Source organism: Barbus barbus, assembly GCF_936440315.1.
Source record: "Barbus barbus genome assembly, chromosome: 10".
NCBI lineage: Eukaryota > Metazoa > Chordata > Actinopteri > Cypriniformes > Cyprinidae > Barbus > Barbus barbus.
In genome coordinates, this window is record NC_136738.1 from 7,028,611 (window position 1) to 7,052,607 (window position 23,997).

General features: G+C 37.0%; 2 protein-coding genes across 3 annotated transcripts; one reads left to right on the plus strand and one right to left on the minus strand.

The window, feature by feature from the left end:
- Positions 1–351: 351 nt before the first annotated feature.
- usp37 (ubiquitin specific peptidase 37) lies at positions 352–15,087 on the minus strand. The gene is made up of 24 exons (XM_079427373.1): positions 14,774–15,087; positions 13,756–14,010; positions 12,743–12,908; positions 12,558–12,652; positions 12,363–12,478; positions 12,126–12,203; positions 11,674–11,762; positions 11,498–11,591; positions 10,969–11,124; positions 10,448–10,579; positions 10,185–10,308; positions 9,626–9,831; positions 9,408–9,525; positions 7,364–7,443; positions 7,117–7,281; positions 6,993–7,040; positions 6,794–6,911; positions 5,452–5,668; positions 5,204–5,364; positions 4,521–4,581; positions 4,313–4,428; positions 4,158–4,227; positions 1,720–1,858; positions 352–1,632 (listed from the first exon to the last, which is right to left on the minus strand). The coding sequence occupies exons 2-24, from the start codon at positions 13,927–13,929 to the stop codon at positions 1,551–1,553; spliced, it is 2,805 nt and encodes a 934-aa protein (XP_079283499.1). The 5' UTR covers positions 13,930–14,010; positions 14,774–15,087; the 3' UTR covers positions 352–1,550.
- Positions 14,966–22,980, plus strand: insig2 (insulin induced gene 2). 2 transcript variants are annotated; one of them, XM_079427375.1, is made up of 6 exons: positions 14,966–15,285; positions 18,399–18,701; positions 18,848–18,972; positions 20,060–20,226; positions 20,417–20,516; positions 21,548–22,980. In XM_079427375.1, exons 2-6 carry the CDS (start codon positions 18,455–18,457, stop codon positions 21,587–21,589), a joined length of 681 nt encoding a protein of 226 aa, XP_079283501.1. In that variant the 5' UTR covers positions 14,966–15,285; positions 18,399–18,454; the 3' UTR covers positions 21,590–22,980. The 2 variants fall into 2 exon arrangements, with proteins under 2 accessions (XP_079283501.1, XP_079283502.1); XM_079427376.1 differs by having other exon boundaries at positions 15,178–15,285; positions 18,857–18,972.
- Positions 22,981–23,997: the final 1,017 nt, after the last annotated feature.

Here is a 23,997-nt window from a genome sequence, read left to right on the forward strand (position 1 = left end):
GAGCCCCTTTAGCTGCTGGGATGGAACAGATAGCCCCAGTCTGCCCATTAAAAGTTCAGCTGTTATTTTTATTCTTTCTCCTTGTTCTTGAAGCCTATCAACTGTGTTATGTTTTGACAGATGCAGCAGAAAGTAAGTTACATTCTCAGCGAGTTCAACAGACTAACAGGAAGCCACCGCGAGCCACTCACAAAGAGATGCACATAGGACATGTGACGTTACACACTGGACTGATTCTTGAAAGAAACTCTTGGGCTGTAAATAAGGGAGAAAAGCACATTTGTTGCTAACATGCACTACTGAGTAGTTCTGATTCTTGAATTAAAACCAATGGAACACTGTTGATTTTTTCTAAACAAATTTTATTTAAAATGTGTTTAAGGAAGTCAAAGACTGAATACGAAGCAATTAAGTAGAGCTTATACCACTGTTTCAGAGAACACCATACACACAATGTCCAAACAAGTCCCACTCTTCCATGAACCTACTCAGATGATCAGAACAGAAAACATGAATAAAGTGGTTACCGAAGACATGAAAATGAGAACGACAGTACAGTACAAATCAGACAGTGAACAAGATCTAAAATAAATAATATCAGCTGACTTCATGTGAAGCACTCATCGGATGCTTCCTATATTCAATAAAGGTGTGCGAGCATTTTTCATTTGACGGCTTTCTGAAGACAGACATTCTACACAATGCTGTGCAACTTCACACTGTAAAGCTCTATATAGAAGGAAAACAAAGGTCTGTAGGTGTGGAGAGGCATAAAGAATCTTGAAGTGAGGATCTTTAAAAAAAAAAAAAAAAAAAAATTACAAGCCACATCAATACCACTGAGCTTGTTAGATTAACGTTTATAAAATAAGAATAAAACAACCAACAGTCATCAGTAAAGCCTTGAATATAAATCAGTACTATTCCAAGTCTCTCTTCATCGCTATAAGTCATATAAAAGCAAATATTGCACCACATTTTCAGCTGCATATCAAACAAGACAGACCCCATATTCCCTATTCCACCCAAACACATACAAGAATAAATTTTATATGCAGTAGATTGAAAAGGAAATCTAAAATTAGCTGAGGGGAATGGGGGAAAAAAAATTGATAGGAGAACAAGCTCTCAATATTTCTTAATGCATAAGTTAACCAGAGGGTCTTTTCATGAAGGCAAACGAAATATTTAAACAAAAGAAAAAAATAAGAGCAACTTCTTTCAGGTTGAAGTTACACCTTTTGAGAAACTCAAAATGCTTTCTATATTTATTTTCTTTGCGTTTCCCCATAAACATCTGTACCTACGAGTTGCTAGAACATTTACCCATCTAACTGCAAGACATTTGAAACGGCAACAGTATTTCACAGGGAGAAATGGGAAAAGTGAAAGAGAAATAGAAAAGGAAAAGTGCCCAAAGTAGGTACATGTGTGTGTGGACGGTCTTCAGTAGTACTGATGAAGGGTCTAGCGTTTACCCCTGGCTCAGTTCAGCTGTTCATCAGCAGAAGGATCCACCCGGATGGGATGTTAAAAGCGTGCGAGAGCGTTTATAGCGGCTGCAGCACTGTGCGACCGGCATCACCGTTCCCTCCTGCCTTCTCCACCTCAGACAGCTCCTCAAACACATCTCTGAACACAAAGACATCTCATCAGATCAGACCAATACCAGTGGGTCTCATTCACTAATATGCATTGTTTACTTGTAGCTATACTTACTTGTGCATGTAGAAAAAGATGTATCCGCTCCTGTCACGATCTCTCTGAACTGTGGACTCCTGTGTGCGGGAGACGTCCAGATCATTGTATGTGAGCCAGGACTGTTTCTTCATGTCATAAACATCACTGATGTAATGCCCTATAGGAGGAAAGAGTAGCAGCGGCTGTTGTCACTTGCTGCACATAGTCCGCAATGTAAAAACAATGAAGCTGTAAGACAGGCATCAGTGACATCGCAATTGTATTTTAACGATGTGCGATTTGACAGTATTTTGCAAAAACCAAACAACACACACCTGCAGAGAGCATGCATACATTACGTGATATAGTCTAGACTAGTGCGCATTTAGGGTGCTTTCACACTTGGTTCGATTGCCTGGTCCGAGCCAGAGTTGAGGGGGAGGAGCACTATATTTTTTGGTGGGGAAGTCGTGGATTACTCGTAATCCAGAGGTTGCGGGTTCGAGTCTCAGGCCGGCAGGGATTGTAGGTGGGGGGAGTGAATGTCCAGCGCTCTCTCCACCCTCAATACCACGACTGAGGTGCCCTTGAGCAAGGCACCGAACCCCCAACTGCTCCCCAGGCGCCGCATGCAGCATAAATGGCTGCCCACTGCTCCGGGTGTGTGTTCATTACTTCACTGCTGTGTGTGTGTTTGTGTGATGGTGTTTCGCTCCGTTTAAATGATTCGATTCAATCGCAATGACTCACTTAAGTTACTTGCTGCCGCCTACTGGTGGTTTTAATTCCACATTTAAAGGGTCCTATTATGCTTTTTCACTTTTTTAAATTTTAGTCAGTGTGTATGTTTGGGCATAAAATATCTACAAAGTTACAAATCTCAAAGTCCACTCCAAAGGGAGATATTTTGTTTTTGATTTGCATATATATGCGGCCACAAATAGTGTTTCTGTGGGACTATGGTATAAATAAATTCAACTGTATAACAGTTTCAGTCCAATTCATGTTATAATGTTAGAATTAAAGAACAATAAACATAGTACATATTACCGTTGTACTTATCTGTACATAGTCAATGCAGTTCATTTTAAGCTGTTGTTGACATCTAAAACGTGATTTAGCCAAAAAAATAAATAAATAAAAAAAAAACGCACTAACATTACCAGTTTAATGTCTTGCAATATCCGTGCATACAAAGGTTCTGCGTGATCCTCTTTCGGCAATCACAACACACTGGGACAGCTAACCAATCACAACACATTTCGTTTTTCGGAAGGCGGGCCTTCATCAAACCTGGAACTAATCGAGTTGTTTGTGTCAGGCTGGGGGGAAAGGTATTGTAATAATGTAAATTATGTGAAAAATAATGCGATTTTCAAACCACCAAGCATTCGAGCATGTTCTAGTACACCCCCAAAACAAAATCAAGACTTTGTAAAAGAGCATAATAGGACCCCTTTAAAGTATTCAATGTTTTATTATTAATGTATTAAAACATTATTTATGCATTTGTAATTGCAGGTTAATTCATTCATGTCCTGTAGTAGTTTAATGGATCGTAGTTGATCCGTACGGACCAAGCCCCACGGTTCGGCCCGCATGTGATCCGCAGATTAATTGCAAAATTTAACCATAATAGATTAAAAGTTTATCATTGTACATGTACAGGTTTACTCACGCAAGTGATTTTAAACCATTCCAGTGAAAGAAAAGGTCAAAGGGAACTCTATTCGTTACTCGTGCTGTTTTCTTTTTTTTTTTTTTTAATAAAAGATTAATCTATATTTTATTCATACACTGAACACTTTGCAGTGTTATTTTACACTTAATGATTACGTTTCTGTACCAGAATAGTACCTACCTCATTTTATTTGTAACATTGTTCTGTTGTATTTTTCTATGCTTGTAATTTGTGTATTTGTTCTTATTCTTACTGGCCGTTTCACTTGTCTCTTTAAATCACGTTTGAACTTTCTTAGGCTAGTAGTTTTTGTTGTGGTATCGAAGTACTTCTTAGCTTTAAGTAAAAAAATGGAAAGCAAAGTTACATTGAAATATTTTTAATTTTCTTACTGATCCAAAAATACAATCCGATCTGTGGCTCAAAAACCGTAATATGAACAGAACCGTGAGATTTGTGATCTTATTACTCTAATTCACTGATTAAATGTAAGCATTGACTCAAAAGATAATGGACACTTTGAAGAAGAAGAAAAAAAAAAAAAAAGGCTTTATAAAAGGTAAAATGCCCATAAAATGTAAAAATTAATTTAAACTTATTGGAAAAGATTAATTTCTATCTGACCATCACACAGAATATGAAGAATAACAAAAACTTTAGGAGTCAACGGTCTACGGCAGTCCTTAAGGTACCAGCACAATAACACACTCAGCAAAATATCGTCTAATTATCGCTATTGATAAAATTGAGATTTGTTTTGTCAATATCACACACCCCTACTATAAGACACCAGTACCTGATGATGAACTGCTGCCGATGTGACTGACCACACTGATGAGTCTGAAGGAGTTCAGAAGCTCTCCAGTCTAGAGAACAAATCATTACACGATGGTTAAAACCATGCCCTGAAAACTGGCACTTCTCAAACCGCACCGAGGGTCTCAGACTCACCTCAGCATTCTTCTTGAGCTCTTCAGTTTCAGCCTCACTGTACTCCATATCCAGACCATCCTCATTCCCAGAGTCGTCATCTGAGCACAGCAGCTCTGGCAAAGAGTTATTAAACTCTACAACAACACAAACCTCCAAGTTAACAAAAACATTCACTTTAATAAAGATAATGTGACAGAACACAATGTTCTGGGTGTGTCATACTGACCTTGCAGGCTGAGCTCAGTGGCTCTTTTCAGATCGTCATCTTCCCTCATCTCTCTCGCCTCCTGTGCAATTAACAGATATTCGTTGTACAACAATCATAATCATCATCAGTTAAACTGTGCTGACGTCAAGGACGAAAAACACTGGAAAAGTACAGCTGCCAAGAAGATTTGTGCTAAAAGACCAACATTCTCAATAATATGCCCAAGCCACTTGTGAAGTCAAAATAGACCGCCAAAAAAAATCTTGAACAGAATGAAGCCCGTTAACTTTTTTTTTAACTTCTTAAGTAAAACTTAAGATTCTCTCTCCTAAGACTTTTTTTTTGTTGTTTTACTTATATTTAAAACACACCACAATTATGTTACTTTGATTTTCTGGAGAAGTATGACCTAGACATGTTATTTCAATGAGATTCTCAAAAAAAAAAAAAAGTATATGTTTTTAGCTGCGATTAGTTCAATTATAATTCTTTACCAAATTATGCAATGTATAATGATCTCTATGTTTGTCTGTGTTTCAGTTCATCAGCAAATAAACACAAATGCAAATTGAGGGACAATTTAAACAAATTACACATTACATTAGGTAAAAACTGACAAGATTAAGAAGTCTAAAAATCAAGGTCCACAATACAATCTTGTTAAATTCATAAAACATAGAATTTACTGCTAGACTCCTTACATGTTCCTGTAGGCTCTGTGCAAGGGCCTGCTGCAGCTCCTGTTCCTCTCGCTCTTGGTCTAAACTGTACTGCTGCACCCAGTCCAGCTCTCCCTGCACACCTTCAGGTGTCTGGTTCTCCTTATTCTCATCCATGGTCAGATCTAGAGACTCCAGGGCATCTAGACACAAACCAAAGAATGAACAAACAACTCTAAACACTGTAGGCCAGGAATATAAACATGAAGTCTAGTTAACACTTTAGTTACCTGCAGGCTGTTTCTCTCCATCCAGAAGCTCCAAATGATGAGTCAGGTCCTGCCCATCTGCATCTCCAAACCCTGTGTCTGGGCTGCTGGTTGGCTCATCATCAGGGCATCCAGACAAACTAGTGTTGTGTCGACTCATCTCCAGCACAGCTGCTAGCATCTCATCATCGTTGATAGCATTAAACTCTGAGTGCTCGACCTGTGCATTGTGCTGCACCTGAGGACAAAAGGGAGGTTAGATGTGAGGTGCTAGCTGGTCGCATAAGTTTCCTTCAGAAGTTTGGGGGTCACTGCGTTTTTCTTTCCCTGTGAAGGGAATACATACTTTCAAGAAAGGACAAATTAAATTCAACAAATGTGACCTTAAGGAACAATTTAAGTATAATTTTACAAATAATCAATGCTTATGAAATTTCTATTCAAAGAATCCTGAAGAAAGCATACGCTAAAAATATTAAGTTGCACAACTGTTTAAGAAGCATATTAGTATGCGTATTAAAATGTTTAATCAGCATATTCAAATGATTTCTGAAGGATCATGGGACACTGAAGACTGAAGTAATGATGCTGAAAATTCAGCTTTGGTTTTTAAATATACATTCAAATAGAAAAGTTGTTTTAAATTGTAATCATTTCTCAAAATTGTTCAGTTTTTGACTATTTTTGATCAAATAAATGCAGCCTCGGTGAGCATAAGAGACTGTAATAAATCTAATCGACCCCAAACTTTTGAACGGTAGTGCAAATAATTGTTAAAATCAATGTCACTTTATTTATAAAGAACTATTTAAAACAAATGTTGACCAATGTGCTGTACATAGACAGCAAATCCTGCCACTTTAAACAGAACTATAATTAAGATCTATAATTTGTCAAATGTTTAAGTTTGAAATTCTAGCATGCATGTTCAACACCTTACACATAAATCTACACCGTGTGCCTATTTTAGTATTTTATTTATTTACTTACATGCTATTACAGTTTTTTAATACTTTGAATTTATTTCAAATTCATTTTAATTTTACATTTTTAGTTAGTTATTGTCTGGTTTATTCATTTTAAATATTACTTTTTAATTTTGTTCATTTTATTTTGGTGCTTCAAACTAAATTAGAAATGTTGCCTAACTAATACAAGTTAAAGCTTTTTATCTAATGTTTATATTTTATTTCAATTAACAAAAATGTTTTAGTTTGACTTTAAGATAGCAACCCAGCCTGTGACATGCACCTTTGTAGATTGTAGCTTGCTGTAACCCAATGTAGAGTGTTTGATTTGATTCACAAATGCCATGTGGACAGATTCAAACGATCCATTAAAAAGACACCGCTATTCTTCTCACCTCTTCTGTCCTGTCATCTTCTGAATGATGTTTGCGACCAACTTTTCTGACGAGCTCCTCCTCACTATCCGAGTCACACAACATGCTGCCTGAACACTCTGGCTTTTGAGGACCTTTCCTGTAAACCATCAATTCAAGACACATTAGTATGAATCAAGACTAAATACTCTTAGCATGAACATCAGAGGGCTGCTCTCACCGTAGTGTTGAAGAGTTGACCGACTGTGACATCTTAAGCGTCCTAGAGCTGAAATGAAATCAGCCATTAGTGAGTATGAAAGGGTGCTTCACTAAATAACAGCAAGTGCAAGGGTGAGTCTTACATGGCGGTCTGTGCGCTCCAGCCGAGGCTGAGAGGGGGGCGTGTGGCGTCTGTGCAGTGTGAGAGCAGCGTTAGATATTTGGGGATCAGGACTTGTTGGCCCAACTTGCTGTTTAAAGACAGCTGACTGTTGTAGCTGTAGCGTTTAAGGTGAAGAATCAGCACTCTGCAGAGAGAAAGAGTGTCATTTAAATGCTTTGAATTTACCACAAATGAATCTACATCTAAAGTGTGTTCTCATCCCCAACCTGGGAAGCCTGCTAAATTTGTGAGAGACGGTTGCTGCTTTTCCACTGCATTTTTCACAGGAATACTCAATCTCCTCCATCTATAAACACAAAGCCAACAGGTAATGAAAAGTGAAGTACCATATTGTAAATTTGATAACGAGTTATCACAGATTGAAAGGCACAAGAATCATTTGCACACTTTTACTCAGCCAGGCAAGATTTTAGCCCAAAACAAAAGAAAAAAAAAAAAGTGTTAGTCACAAATGTTCAGCACAAAAATCCAATTTGGTTTTTGCACAGGGTTTGTCTGTTCAGATCAATGTGTAAAAATATTTGCATGAATATATGCCATACAAAAATATATATCACTCTTTGACGGTTAATTCACTACTTTTTTCTCAGTGACAAAAACAAGTCAAACAGTATCTACATTAGGGCTGTGCGATTTGGGGAAAATATCTAATTGCGATTTTTTTGACAGATTGTGATTTGATTTGCGATTTTAAATTTGCAAAGTCAAGCTTCAGCTCAATATTGTCAATGTGCAGGACAGTATGAGTATCTTTACCCTGCTGAAAAAAACAAAACAATAGAAACTCTTATAAATTCTTATAATTTCCATAAAAACCAATACAAAATTCCTTTTTGTTTTGGGCATTATTCCAATAGGAATTACTGTTGTTCTATTGGTTGCCATCTGCTAGATTACATATACATATACATATATATATATATATATATACACATATATATATATATATATATACACACATACATACATATACATATATATATATATAAAGATTACATCCCACCAATAGAATGCATCAAATACCAGTAGACACCATTATAGTTTACATTAAAACCAATACAATTCCCATTATAACCCTTACATCCATTACATTTTCTATTGTGTTTTGGGAGGGGTTCTACTGTTTTTGTGTTTGTTTTGTTTTTTCTGCAGGGAAGATTATAATGGTATGACTACTTTTACAGAATTACTGAATTTCACAGGAAAGATTTGTTTATTTTTTATAAATAAAGAACTGTATTTCTTTAGTCAATTATTAAAGTATTACATGTTACACGGGCTGATTCATTCATTTTTAAGTATTTGGGATTTTAAGAACAAGTGGGAAATGTGCTGAATGTTTAATTTCATCCAAGTGAAATTGGCAAGTAGTTATTTACATTCGTTTTAAACGCAGAGCCAGGCGCGAGTGGACAAGTTGCGCGCATGCGTCAGGCCTCGTCCATATTGCCAGATGCGCTCGTGAGAGACTTGCGGAGCAGAACCGGGCGCGAGACCGTGAGTATAAAAGAGCAATACGAGACGGGCTGCGTGTAAACGGCTCGTCCGTGAGACGCGGGAGAAGCGCAGCGTGGGGCAGAGCGGAGCGAGTATGAGAAGCATTCAGAGACCATGCATTATAAACTTATTTCAAATTAATCTGTTGGGGAGATAAAAATGTGTAAGATAAGGTTCATGTAGCCTGCAAATAAAAACATATCTTTTATTCACCAGTACTGAAAGCAGAACCGATAAGGGAGCTCTTGCAAATGACCTTTTTTGTTTGTTCTCTGTCATTTCGAAGCTGAAGTTCCATACGTTTTTCTTTAGTTTTAATTTGCCTAACTTTCAATCTGACCCTTTTTAAATGGTGGGCGTTTACGCAGTTGGCTAGAGCAGTGCTGATCGGGGAGAACGGAGGTGCGCTCACTCTATTGGTTAGTAAGACCGCCACTCAAGGCTGGCAGTCATGCATATGCTCTGGAATAGAGTAATATTGCGTCCACATCGCAGGCTTTGCAATTAGCAAATCGCAACGTCTCAAATCGCGATTCGATTAATCGCACAGCCCTAATCTACATGTTTTCAAACAGCCATTCAGATTTTTGTATTTGTTATTGACTACATGCAAATATTCATGCTGATCCAAACAAACGCATTAACAGCCATTTATCAAATTAAAATGTTTATCACTGAACATTTATTTTGGTGTGAACAGGACTTTGTTTTCGATCCTTCACATTTTACAGCTGGTATGATGTAGTGTCGTACCCTGAAAAAGAGATCTAGAGAGTCCTGTATGGATCTCAGAGGGAGTGTTTTTTTCCTGCGTGGCAGGTCGATGGACAGGTCATTGAACTGCTCTCGCTTCGTCACCACCTCTCCACAGCTGTTCACCAGAACAAGAGAGGTCAGTATGTCAGGCAGCATGTGTTGTCTTATGACGTTTAATAATAGGTCCTGTAATAACTACATGGTCTTTTACTCACCTTTTACATATTATGGTGTGCTGCACTTCAAACTCCATGTTGACTGTAACCGGGCAAGTGTAAATGCGTGAGGTGTCCACCTCCTCTGCTAACCGAGCGCTCTGTGGCTCCTCCCAGGCCGAGGGCTCGTTTTTCCAGCTTTTATTGATCTTCTCCACATCCTCCTTCAGCTGGTCCAGACACTGGCTCAGGAACTCATGGGCATCCTGGGCAAAAAGAAGCTGATTGGCACTTGCATCATGTGAACATAATGTGTCAAGAAGGCTTATTCACACCAAGAACAACAACTGTAAAGATAATGATAATCATATTAGCATCCATACCAACAAACAATAAAATTGTTTAATATGCAGCTCTGTCATCTGTCAATTTAAATCCTCAATCTCTTTGAAGTCAGATTCTTATTGGCTGTCAGTGTTTTTGTCTCTCAGCAGCTGAAATAAAGTTTTCTGATTGTGATTATTAAAATAAGTTATTAAAATGTTAGAGTTATCATTGGTGTGAACAGGCTTCAAGTCAGATGCATCTGCATTAGAAATAAATATGTCACATGTCTTACATTCTGCATGTAACCAGAGAAACGCTCAGCAGTTGAGGAAATAGCGTTCTTCACTCGCCGCAAAAGATCTTTCTTCACTTCTGGAGTGGAAATATCTTTCCTGGCCAGCAGATGAGCAAAACGCCTTCATATGGAAACAAAAACAAAACATCAACAGGCTTGTGACTGGATAATCATTATGTTTCAAATTTTTTATGAATGTTTAGAATCGTCCAAAAAGTACCTAATTTCGAAGGGGAAAAAAAACAACAGCATGACCATACCTCAGAAGGGCATTGACGGGGACCCTCTTCCAAGGTATGCCCTGCTTTAACAGGTCATTTGAAAATGAGGGCAGGCTGAAAAGTGACTGGAGTATGGCGTTCATGTAACAGGTGTTCCCAAGATTGGAGAATCTAATGGACAATCAAGTAAGAGGCATGTGATAAGCTAAGGACAAAAAACGTTATTCAATGTGGCAAAATAATAGCAATACTACTGACTGTACTACACAATGTATAATATGTAATATATACGTTTTAAATGTATAGTAGAATGCATTTCTCAGCAATAATATAAATACAGTAAAACATCAAGTAATAAAGTCGCAAAAATGGTCAATTTCCTTTAATGCATTGTAAAAGAAATGAAAAGGTTCAGTTTTATACATAAATTTGATTACCACCATTTGAAATTGGTATCATATAAACACCGAATAAAAAACACACAAAAAAAACAAGTTAAACAGAATTTGCGGGAAGAAATAAAACATTTCATAGAACCCTATATTAGGGAGGACACTCACCCTTGTAGTGGAGGCTGCGGCTGAGCCAGCGCGGATGGTCTTGGTTTGTTCCAGCCACCGTAGTCCAAAGTTGGGCGCACCTTTTTAAAGGGAGTTGAGTGATTGGGTAGCATTAGGCTTCTTTTAGCAGAGGGACACTGGCCTGTACTGCCGGGCCTGTAAAAGGAAAAAAATAGACATGTCAAAATAGACATGTGGTTTAATAACCGCTAAATCTGATGAATTCAGCACAGGATTTAAAAAAAATAATAATACTTGGTGATATTCAGTAAAAAAAAAAAAACTAGCACATAAAAAGTAATTTGTTTGTGAACTGGACTACACTAGTCACACTGTATGTTTGTGCAGCAACTGAAGACAATGCACTTGTTGTGCCAGCCTTATTTACCATTACAGTGTCATTTGATCACATTCAGATTACATTATTGCTGTGGAACTATAAATTCAGCAGCACCATCACAGAACTTTGCAGGAAACACCAGTTTAGAAAGCACAGCCTATTGACATCACTGAGTCAGAGGCTCTTTACCTGTCCAAAAATGAATGAGTCTGTGTGTAATCTTTAGTTCCTGTTCTGCTCCCATAAAAGGATGTTGGCTGGAGAGGGGTAGGCGTGTGTGGAGCTGAGGAAATAAAGTAATAAGCATATGTCATAAAGCAGAGAGGGAAGCCGCTACAGTAGATAAAATGTGAATAGACACTAACCAGTTGCTCTGTTCTCCTCTGACTGCTTGAGTTTCTCTTTGCAGCTGAGCAGAAACTTTCTGGATGAGTCTGTGATGGCCTTGTTGTTGCTAAAAAAAAGCAAGATTAGAGCATTTAAGTGCACTCAATTCAACATTTTGGGATAGGTAAGATTTTTAAAATGTTTGGCAAGGCTGCAAAGCTGCATCAAAGATGGTAAAAAATTGTTTTGCTTAATATTTGTGAAAATATTTAAATGTTTTCAAGAGTCTTTTATGAATACAAAATCCATAACAGCATTCATTTAAAAACAATTTGTAACAATATTTACTGTATCTGCTGATTAATTTAATGCATACTTTCTAAACAGGACTTAATTTCTGGAGGGGGGGGGGTCCTATTGACCCTAAACTTTTAAACATTAGCATATCAAAATGAATCTGCACTAAGATGACCTAAGATGTCTCGTTTACCTAGAAGAGTCATTCTCTTTGGGGTAGTCCTCGGTCATATCACCATCAGAGTTCATCAGCCTCTTCCTCTTCTCACTCCTTAAGGACAAAAACTTTAGTTGTGGTCAGGGCAATCTTTATCAAATTAACAGTCATTAAATTACTGAAACCTAAGATAACATGCATGCAAACATAATAACTAAGCAAAAAGTGTACACGCTTTCTAGAGACACTGTACCCAAATCTAATTTTTCACACCTGTTCTCAGAGAGCCCATTGCGGCCAGGTGTGGAAGTTACCCGGCTGGGACTCCCAAGAGGCTTTCTTGGTGTGCTGTCCTCTCTGCTGTCCAGACTTGGACGTCTTGGAGTGCTCTGAAAGAAACAGCAGGTCAACCAAATAATATTTAGAAAAGAATCCATAAGCATTTCAGTGCTTGTGATGCTGTGCTACCTGTTTTTCTGATGGAGAAAGGCCAGAGTCATTCTGTGCGGTGCGATTCCCAAGAACTAAGCCAAAACTAGCACTTCCCTGGTTTGTCTTTAAAACTAAAGAAAGATCAAAAACGAAACTTAACATGCCTTCAAAAAGAATGGACAGTTATATGAAAACTACAACACACGTCAAAAGAAACATACCTGCTGGTTTTCCAAGCCTCACCATTTCAAGGTATTCCTTCATTTTTTTAGCAACCAACATGGTCAGTTTGTCCATCGTAACAACGCTTGAGTCTTTCAGAGTCAAAATCACACGGTTTGGCCCATGCGCTTGATACCATGAAACCTGCTTAACGTTGTGATTCAGCTGCAACAAAATAAACAAATGAGTCTATGTAGCATTCAGCAAAATGCATTTGCTGCTCATGTCTTAATGACACTGCGTAAGGATAACCTTGCAGATGTTTCTTAACCCTATAAACCTCTAGATCATATTTCATACACATATTCCTAGGGATTTAAGTTATCAACATGATCAAGCTTTGCTGAAAATAAAAATTCACACAATCTACTACATGCCTTCAGTTATCGGATTAATAGGTTATACTTTTCAGCAAATAAAAAGCATTTTAGTATAATTGTGAAAATGACCACCTGCAGGTCTTTTTGCTGTTTAAACTTTAACAATGAAGATACAATTTGTTTTATACTGTTTGTAATATTTCAAGATGAACATTTACTAGAACACCTAAAATTAGATTTACCCGATTATCCATGCTTTTCTTTTTTAAGAAAAATTGTGTTAAAATGGAGTATCAAATATGAGCCATCAGGCTTTTGAGGAATGTTTACTTGTTTATCTCTGAGTTTTGATCATAAACTAAGCATTTAAAAATCATCTTACAGACATTATAATGAAATACAGACTGAAAAGTGATATTTATAAGCATTTAATGCAAGTAATCTGCTATACTGTTTTAAAGATTTAATTTAATCAGAATTTCATTTTTTGGCTTTGGCCATATAATTATCAGCAGCTGCACCAAATTGAATGTTTTTTTTCCCTCTTCAAGCTCCATATTCTCACTATGTCATACTTTATGAAATATAAAAGTCTGTATGCATCAAATATGATACTTAAACAACAGCATGATTTGTAACGACAATTATCACATGTCAGGCTGTCGGCTGTGAATGCAAAGACAGATCTGTACCTGAAACACCTTCGGATTACCGCCACTGTTGAACTTGACTAGCAGGTTTATTTTGTTGTCTCTCTCGTGGATTTCAAAGACTCCCTCTTTCCATTTGGTGGTCCCCAGATCCCCACATCTGATGCGGATGCGGACAGCGCCACCGCTGGTTAGCTTGGGCACTGCGACGGCCATGAATGCGAGAGGCGCTCAAAACTCCGGCTCTGGACACAATTGATGGCGAACAGATGCGGCCAGAGGTCTACAACAAAAGCCCTGACAAAAGACGAGAGACAATGTCCGACGTGAAACAGCTTGAGACGCAGAAACTTACATATCACTCCGGTACGAAAGCATACAACCCACGTGTCGGAAATGAATCGGACTCACAAATAATAAACCACTGTGTCTCAAAGTCACGCGTGTGAACTTATAACGCGTAAATGCCATTTAACAATATCTCTCTATAATAACGTCCCGGTCGTTTAAAACTATCAACGACAATTAACAGAACAAAATAAGCGAGCCAGTGTAAAATCTACATCTGACGGTTATATTTCTTACATTCAAATCTTCGCAAACACTTTATTATCATTAAGTCAAATCACAAAATTGTTGCTTTAAAAGCCTTGAGCTTCAGTATGACAAACTTCTGACATTTTAAAGTTAGCTGACTAACGTTAAGTCATGTGTCAAAACGATGCCCGAAGCTCTGCTTTATGAGATTTGATCCTAAAGAGCCCTGAGTTCCAGTGAGTAAAGATAAAAGTAAACAAACGCATTACGCGCGCTTTAAATGAAGCGACTTGACTAGCTTCCCTAGAGACCGCACACACTTCAAGCGTTCCCGCCTTAAAACAAACTAACTCTCGTGTAATTCGCGGAAACGCGTCTTTATTTTGCAGTATCCTCAATAATGACACACGCAGCTAATTAACTAGCATTAGCAGCCCAGGCCGTGTGACAGGCTTGGCTCCGCTAACTGACCATTCTGATCAAAAGACGGGCAAATTCTGCCCATAAACCGCATCTCTTTTACCTGCGGGGGGGAAATTCCTTGAAGAAAGCGCTGGAGAAGGAAAGTATCCGCTCAATGTGGCGCGCTGTCAGTGTGTGAGTTTTGCCGGCTGTGATGTTATCTGCGCTCGCGTCCCAAGAGCAGAAGATGATGGCGGGAATGTGAAAATTTAGAGCGGAAATGGGAGGTGAGAAGAGGCGCGTAAACTCGCGCGAGATTTCAGAGGTTGGCGTCGACTGTGGGCGCTCCTGGGATTCTTCGGTGAACACTGACAGTGTTATTAGAAATATTGAATTAAATGTGTGTTTGAATAACAGCATAAACTTAATCAGAATGATCCAAAACATTGTGAGGCTTCGCGAAACCTCCTATTTATTACGTCACCAGCGCCCCCTCTGATTGGCTGCTGAGGCAGCCGCGCTATCAGTGAGGCGGAAGTACAGCATTATCCTCGCAAAAAGGTCTTCTTCCTTCGCTTAGGACTTTAACATCTCTGTTCAGAGCAAGAGTAACGGTTATTTAAAACGGTGACGGTGAGTAATTTGTGACATTTTATTAGACATCTGTTACAGTGGATTTAATAAGTTAGGACATTTATTATTGTTAGGACAAGATATTTTCCCTTCTATGGGTCACAAACCACGAGTAGAGCTGTAATATGATGTTTTGGAGAATTCATCAGTTTCAACATACAATACTTTCACTATGACCCTATTTAATTTATCGTAATCGTTATTCAATTAAGAGTCTTTTTACATGTAAACGAGGTGAGTGCTGGAAGGCCTCCTGCTGATGTGGCCTTTGATCAGCTAGAGATATGGAACTAGTTTGGTTTGAGTCCTGCCAAGTGACCAGCAGTAACATATCACGGGATTTATATGCAGTGTCTAATAAGTCTGTGTGTGTCATATGTTTTATCAAACCGTGATTTACAGTACTCGAATTATAGATCATATATAACTCGTGTTATATTTGAGGAGAGGAGACAGTTCACATAAATATGGTGGCCGAGAAGTGCAAAACAAATCACGATTCTGAAAACAAAATAACAAATTACAAGTGCAAATCTAAAAAACAAAATAACAAATTACAAATGCAAATCTAAAAAACAAAATAACAATTCAGAAAACACAACAACAATTCCGAAAACAAAATAACAATTCCGAAAACAAAATAACAATTCCGAAAACAAAATAACAAATCAGAAAACAAATTAACAAGTCAGAAAACCCAACGACAAATCAGACAAACCGGAAAAGGTAGGTATAGTTTGAGACAGCGCCATTGGTTTGGGAATAGATTACTCATCGCTGATTGGACAAGACATCTGTCAATCAAGGTGTACATGAAGACGAGAAGAAGAACAGCAGAGTCAACTATTGACAGCAGATGGTAGAGCGCGTGTCATTGTGTTTTTGCACGTGATCGACCCGGGTTCGAGTCCGCCTTTTGCCGAACTTTTTTTTTTCTTCCTTTTCAAATTATTATTGCATACTGTTTTTTTTACTAAAATACTGAGGTGCAGATAATTGCCACTATTTGCAACAAGTAGTATACATAGCACAAAATCCTGCTATTTTAACATAGTGTAAATACGTATTTGCACCAAAATATCAGTGACACTCTCTCTACCATCTGCGCCACTGGAGCTGACGCTGTCAATGGTTGACTCTGCTGTTCTTCTTCTCGTTCTTCCTGTACACCTTGATTGACAGATGTCTTGTCCAATCAGCGATGAGTAATCTATTCCCAAACCAATGGCGCTGTCTCAAACTATACCTACCTTTTCCGGTTTGTCTGATTTGTCGTTGGGTTTTCTGACTTGTTAATTTGTTTTCTGATTTGTTATTTTGTTTTCAGAATCGTGATTTGTTTTGCACTTCTCGGCCACCGTACATAAACAAAAACAAAGTGCTTTCTCTGTAAAATTATTATGGGTTTCAGTTTATATATTTCATCAGTGTAACATATGTGACCCTGGACCACAAAAAAAGGTTTATGCATAATCCAAAAGCTACATAAATAAGCTTTCCATTGATGTATGGTTTGTTAGAATAAAATAATATTTGGCCGAGATACAATTTTGAAAATCTGGAATCTGAGGGTGCAAAAAAAAAAAAGAGAAAATTGCCTTTAAAGTTGTCCAAATGAAGTTCTTAGCAGTGCATATTACGTATCAAAAATTATGGTTACTAATACTAATTACTAAAATCCTAATGATTTTTGGCATAAAAGAAAAGTCGATCATTTTGACCCATTGGTGGCTATTGCTACAAATATACCCGTGCTACTTATGACTGGTTTTGTGGTCCAGGGTCACATATTTCCTATTAGTCAAGCTTAATTGCTTAAAGCTTAACTGTACACCATTTGAGTAATACAATAGAATGGGTGTTTTCCTAGTTAGTTTGTCAACTTATGTTACATGCAGGCAGTATGCCACTACACACTTCGCAACCCTTCAGCAATAATCTGCTGTTTGTCTTCTTTAAAAACTGACAAACCATGTTTGTTAACTATTGTGCACATTATCTCATGAACACACTCACTCTTCTCTAACATGTTAGAAGGTTAAATTATGATTGAAAAATATGCAAAAAAAATTAATTATTATCACTGGATACAGTCACACAGTACGATCATGAAAATTATGTAATTCAAGAAATGGCTCAATAGGATAACTTAGAAAGGTAACATAGTTTTGCAATTTCACCATTTGACTCGTAATTTCACTGGTAGGCCTTGTCTGGCCAACTACTTTTTGTTTTCTTGATCAGGTTAACCTCAAATTTAAATATATATGTCAATTTGTGGTTAACTTGATCAAAAAAACTAAATGTGGTTGGCCAGATAAGGCCTGTCATTGAAAATGACAATGTACCCAATATAATTGACAGGCAGTTAATATATTTGATAATAGGTTGTTATAGATAAAATATTGAGAGGAAAACAAAACCCAAAATATTATACAATAATGTGTTCCAAATATCAATTGCAGAAAAAAGTTATATCAAATACAAAAAATCTTGTGATAAACCATTTTTAGTTGCAGGGGGTTGTTTGATCAAATAACATAGTTGATAGAACTTAAGCAAAATAAAATATTTTCTTAAATTAAATTTGAATTCAATCAAAAAAAAAAAATCTGAAGTATGTAGAATTAGAAATAATTTAATATAGATCATGTAAATTTTTCGATTAATTATTTTGAACTGAAGACCCACTCACTTCAAAAACAGACATAGCAAAAACTGTAATTTAAGAGTTAAAGGCAATTTCAAGCAAACTGAAACATACAATTATAATGTGCTTTTCCTTAATGGATAAAATAGGAGTGTTCTTAAAAAAAAAAAAAAAAAAAATATATATATATATATATATATATATATATATATATATATATATATATATATATATATATATATATATATATATATATATATATATATATATTTATCATCAATTGACATGAAATGTGCTCTAAATTGTAGAATAAATTATGTCAAATGCACAAAAAGCCCAAGGAATTGTATTCACAGTTACGCAATTTATTGGGTCATTCAGTTTTGGCTATATCATTATTATTCAGAAAGTAGGTATGTCTGGGTTCCAGACATCATAATTATTATTACCTTCTTCTTTCCAGGTGTGATGTCAGCTGACAGCAGCAAATGTAGCTGACGTCCTTCTGTGACAGCAGCCATGGCGGAGGTTTCGTCACTGAGCAGTGGTGCTCCGATGCGCCGCGGGCCCTACATCAGCATGATCACCAACCGGACGATGAACTTGCTGATCCGTGCTGCCATGCTCTTTATGGTGGGAGTGCTTCTAGCACTCGTGCTAAACCTGCTACAGGTGCAGCGTAACGTCACTCTCTTCCCTCCAGATGTCATCAGCAGCATTTTCTCATCTGCCTGGTGGGTTCCACCCTGCTGTGGAACAGCCGCAGGTACACAAACACACACAACATATTATGATTATGAACAGTGTTTGAGGATCCTCACACAAATGAATGCTGTTGTCATTCTTAAGACAGTATATCTGTTGGCCTGTGAGGTCTGTGATGTCGATTAAATGCCACTCTTCTTTTTTCAGCGTTGATAGGTTTGCTGTATCCCTGTATGGATCATCGTCTGGGGGAGCCGCATAAGCTCAAGAGAGAGTGGTCTAACGTGATGCGCTGTGTGGCCGTCTTTGTGGGCATAAATCACGCCAGTGCTGTATCCTTCTCTCACAACATCGCATTTCTTCTTGTTCTTGACCTTCTCTAACAAAGTCATTCTGTCAGGCAGTTCAGCTAGATCAGCACTGTTTTAGTCTTATTGTTTAGCCTGTGACGCACATCTAAAAAAAAAAATATGTAGGACCGAGACTTGGTGCTATTTATCTGAATGCTTGTTTGTGATTGATAAGACCTATAAAATGCATTTAGAAAATAATTAAATTATTTAATGCATAAGGTTTTTTGATAAAGTTTTTGGTTGTTAGTGTTTACAGATAAACATATTTTTTCGGCCCTAGAAATGACATTGAACTGATGATAAATGTGGCAGTTTTATAGAGTGCTGCAGTGATGACTTAAAACCAATAATATTTTTCTGTTGGCTTTTGTATTTTTGCAGAAAATAAACTCTGTGTCCAACAAATGTTTATCATTTACACATTTTGTTCATCATGATAATCTTTACAAATTAAAACAACTTTTATATGTTTTTAATTCTAAATAATATCACCAGACGTAAAAAGCTAAATGGCCTATAAACAAACAATACCATGGTTTCATGACTTTCATGGAAGTCTAATGTCTCACAATCTTGTGTCACCACCATTAAGCGTCTGACACTTCTTTCAGTCTTTAAAAAAATTATCTTAAAGTGTGAGTTATAATAGTTTGCAAGAGTGCAATTATAAACTATGAGGCTGTGAAAGTGGACTAGTGAGAAGTTTATCTGTTCAGTTTGGTGATGTTTATTGTCTTCAAACCTCTGTAGTCACATTTAGCAGCTTGTTAGCAACAACCTTTTGCAAGACACGTAAAAGCTTTAAAAAAAACACAATTGGGAATTACTGATGTATTATGTTGTAGTATAAAACATGAAAGTATCTTTAGCTTGTGTGAGCAACAGACCTTATTTCAGGCTTTCAATCAAAAACCCATTGAATTCAGGACAATAAAGCAGAAGTGCTAAAAAGCTACCTTGTTTCTGGGGTTTGGCCTAAAATAATACATCATCCCTGCAGCACACTATAGTACAAAAATGATATTGCTCTTGTATGACTTGTTATCTTTAACACTGGTACCAACAGAAGGTGGACTTTGCGAATAATGTGCAGCTGTCATTGACGCTGGCTGCCTTGTCTGTCGGCCTGTGGTGGACCTTCGATCGATCACGCAGTGGTTTTGGGCTGGGAGTCATCATTGCAATACTCGCCACACTTGTCACCCAGCTGCTGGTTTACAACGGAGTCTTTCAGTGAGTTTCATACCCACTCTGTTATAAGTCTGCACAATATAGTCTGTTGGAAGTATGACCGAATGAAGTAGTAGTAGTTTTAAGGCCTGTTCACACCAAGAGCGATAACTGTAAGATCTACTGCTTACACTTGCATCATTACAAGACTGCTTTGTTTGGTACTTCACTGTCTATGTGTGAATGTGTGCAGATATACCTCCCCTGACTTCCTGTACATTCGGTCCTGGCTGCCATGCATCTTCTTCGCTGGGGTCATAACTGTGGGGAATATTGGGCGACAGCTAGCTCTGGTAAACTTATGCATAGTTACTCAAACATAATCACACAATTAAGCTCTGGGGGATATTCCAGAAAGCAGGTTATGTGAAACACCTGGCTTTGTTTGAGCATAAGTGAGCAGATAACCTCAGCTTTCGGTTACAAAAAACAGGAGGTTACTTTCAAGGTTTGTAAGTAGTGATTCATCGCTCTGTTGAGAATGTCTTGTGTGTTAACCAGGAAGGGTTGAATGAACTTACTCTCAGATGCGTTTTTGGAACCCAACATACCTCAAGTAAGCAAGGTTTGGGTTAATCCACCGAGAGTTCAGGGTTTAGAAGATGGTAAGTTAACCTTGCTTTCTGGAATGCCCCCCTGTTCCAAACTTCAGTGAACTGTGAACGGATTTAACTCCAACTGAGATCAGAAAGAGTTTTTTGTTGTTGTTTGTGGTGTTTTTTTTTTTAATTAATATATTTATTCAGCAAGTATTCAAAAAAGTGACAGTAAAGACATTTATTTATTTATTTATTTATTTACATGCTGTTCTTTTAAACTTTCTATTCAATCCAGAGAATCCAGATGTAAAATATATTACAGTTTCCACAAAAAAAAATTAAGCAGCACAACTGTTTTCAAAATTGATAATTAATTAAAAAAAATATGTGCACATTAAAAGGATTTTTAAAGGATCATGTGACACTGAAGACTGGAATAAAAAAATTCAGCTTTGCATCACAGGAATAAATTACATTTTAAAATATATTCACATAGAAAACAGTTATTTAATAATTTCACAATATTACTGTTTTTACTATATGTAAATATATATATATTTTTAATCAAATAAATACAGCCTAATTGTCATCTTTCAAAAACATTAAAATCTTGCCAACCCCAAACTTTTAAACAGAAGTGCAGGTTAATTTGTTGGCTTGTATAAGATTTATTTATTTAGAAATGAGTGTGTAAATTTTGGAAGTTCTTAAAATTGTGATGTGTAGTTATGTTGCCTTTGAAACACTATGCATTGCATTGATTTGTGTTTCTTTATTTGCTGCAGTACGAGTACAAAGTCAGTCAGGAAAAGACCCACCAGGATTAAGGAAGAATCCTCTCCATGCATAGGAAAATCCAGGATAAAGTAGTGAAGCATGAGCACCAAGACTGACAGAGTGATCCATCATTGAGGAGGAGCTGCTCTCTGTGTTTGAGGACGTACTGTGTTTTGATTTATACCTCCAGATCTGTTTTCTGCCTCCTCAGATGCTCAGGTTCTCTAAGTGTGTGTAACCGTTAGATATAATGTTGTTTACACACTCTCGTAATGTCTTCACCAGCGCTGAAATGCTACCGCTGCTGTAAAGTGCCAAACTGACTCTGACTGATAAAACTGCGTGACTGTCCTCATCTCATGACTGGAGGCAAAGCCTGGTGTGTAAAAGATGGGCAATATATTGACTGCATATTTACATGCATTTCATGCACAGACACAAAACTGAATCACAAGAAATGTTCTATATGATCTTGATACTGTTGTGACCTCTATCCTCTGTGTTGGGTGGAAGAGAGTCATCTGGACAAAGCACAATCATCGGATCTCATTCATCATACACAAAAATCACTGGTCATTAGAAGTAAGGAGAGTTATATAGAGTATTATGACAGGGCATCAAATCTGTTACATATCACTTTACTACAGGGCAGTTCACTTCTGCGGTGTCTCAGATCCACCACTAGTGGGCGTCAGAGGCTAACTGACCCCTCACCCTGTGTTTGTAGATGCAGTGCTAAACACAAAAGACATCAGATTTTCTAACAGACTAACCAGTGTGCTGTGTTCATTAGTTGGAAGGGGAATTGGTGTTCAACAAGGTGTTGATTACTGCTTTGATTACAGCTTGAATGTTTTGTAATGCATTCCTCGTTATAGCCAGGGCTGCATTTCCCAAAAGCATTGTAAGCTTAAGTTGATCTAACTTGAGCTTACGATGCTTTTGGGAAACGCAACCCTGATCATTCCTTGCTAGACCCGAAGAACTCATCAGTTTTGACTGAATGAAGCATCCCTTAACTCCAGAAATCTCTGATGACAATGTTTCAGAATAAAATTAAAATGCTTCTTAATGACATTCCATTGATCATTACCAAAGCCTTAAAACAACTTTGACAACAGATAGATTGGAGCTCAAAGTAAGGAGGATGGAACAAGCAAACCACCATCTGTGCACTGATTTTGGATAAATTAAGGGAGATGGGGTGATCAATGTGTTTTAAGTGTTACAATGACACTACAATTTAAACAATTGTAGACTTGCAAGAGTAATCCTACAGTTCGTATGTGACCATCTGAAAGCGAGCATGTTAGGATGTTTTCTCATTGCATGGGTGATTATTTGATCCACAGTTTGTATTTAACCACATTTACTGTTTTTTGAACTTGAAGTTACATGTTTGTTATTATTACATCTGCATTATTAAAAGAGATGTTCTTTGAGTTTGCCTTTGTTTATTATAACTATATACTATTTTATACAGTGTATATATATATATATATATTGTACATTCATAGAAAGTTATGCTTGAATTCAGTTATGTAAACAAACAAACAAAACGCATACTTTAATGCAATTAATGCATATACAATGTATTATCAGTGCTTGATACTGGTTCATTACATTACACATTTTAGGTAATATAATCAGACTACTTTTAGATTACCTTTGACCTAACTCGTTTGTCACATTGATTTAAACGGTAATCTTGTACCATATTGGTATAAAAATAGATGCACAAGAACTGGGGCCTTTGCATAAACTGTTTAGACTAATCTTAAAAAGATAGTCATCTAATTTTTTTCTTTAATAAATTTTTTGGCAATTGCTGGTCAAACTAGTTCTTAAGACAGTCTTAACATGGTGGCTAAGTTTATGCAACTGGCCCCTAGTTGTTTCAATAAGTTTTGTATAGTATTTTATTTACTCTTTTTTTCAAAACTGTCTAAAAAGGGTAAGATTTAATATTTTTTGAGGTCTGTGATGTGGGAACGCTGAAGGCCGAGGGGACAAACATTTTGCATTTTAGGTCAGGCCGTCTAATCAGCCAATACTGTCTTAAATAACCTACATAGCACTTTTATGTGCTATGCAGATTATTATTATTATCTATTATTTTATATATGTGATTTTGACCAAATATATTCAGTGTTGATTTTTGTAAAATGTTGCAACAAGATGTTAAAAAATTTAGATTTTTGAAGATCAAGAGCATTAAACATTACATCAAGGTTTTCTAAACTGAGGTTTGTAAAGGAAATGTAGGGGGGGTTGTACGTTTAATAAGTAAATAAATCATAAAATTGTAAAGCTAAAAAAAATCATTTTAAAATAACAATCAAAGCGCTTACTAAGATTAAATATGTGTTTATCTGCATGTCATGTGACCATTAACCAATGTCAGAGAAACATGAACATGCAAATGTGTTACTTCATTACTAACTTATTACCTTAATAT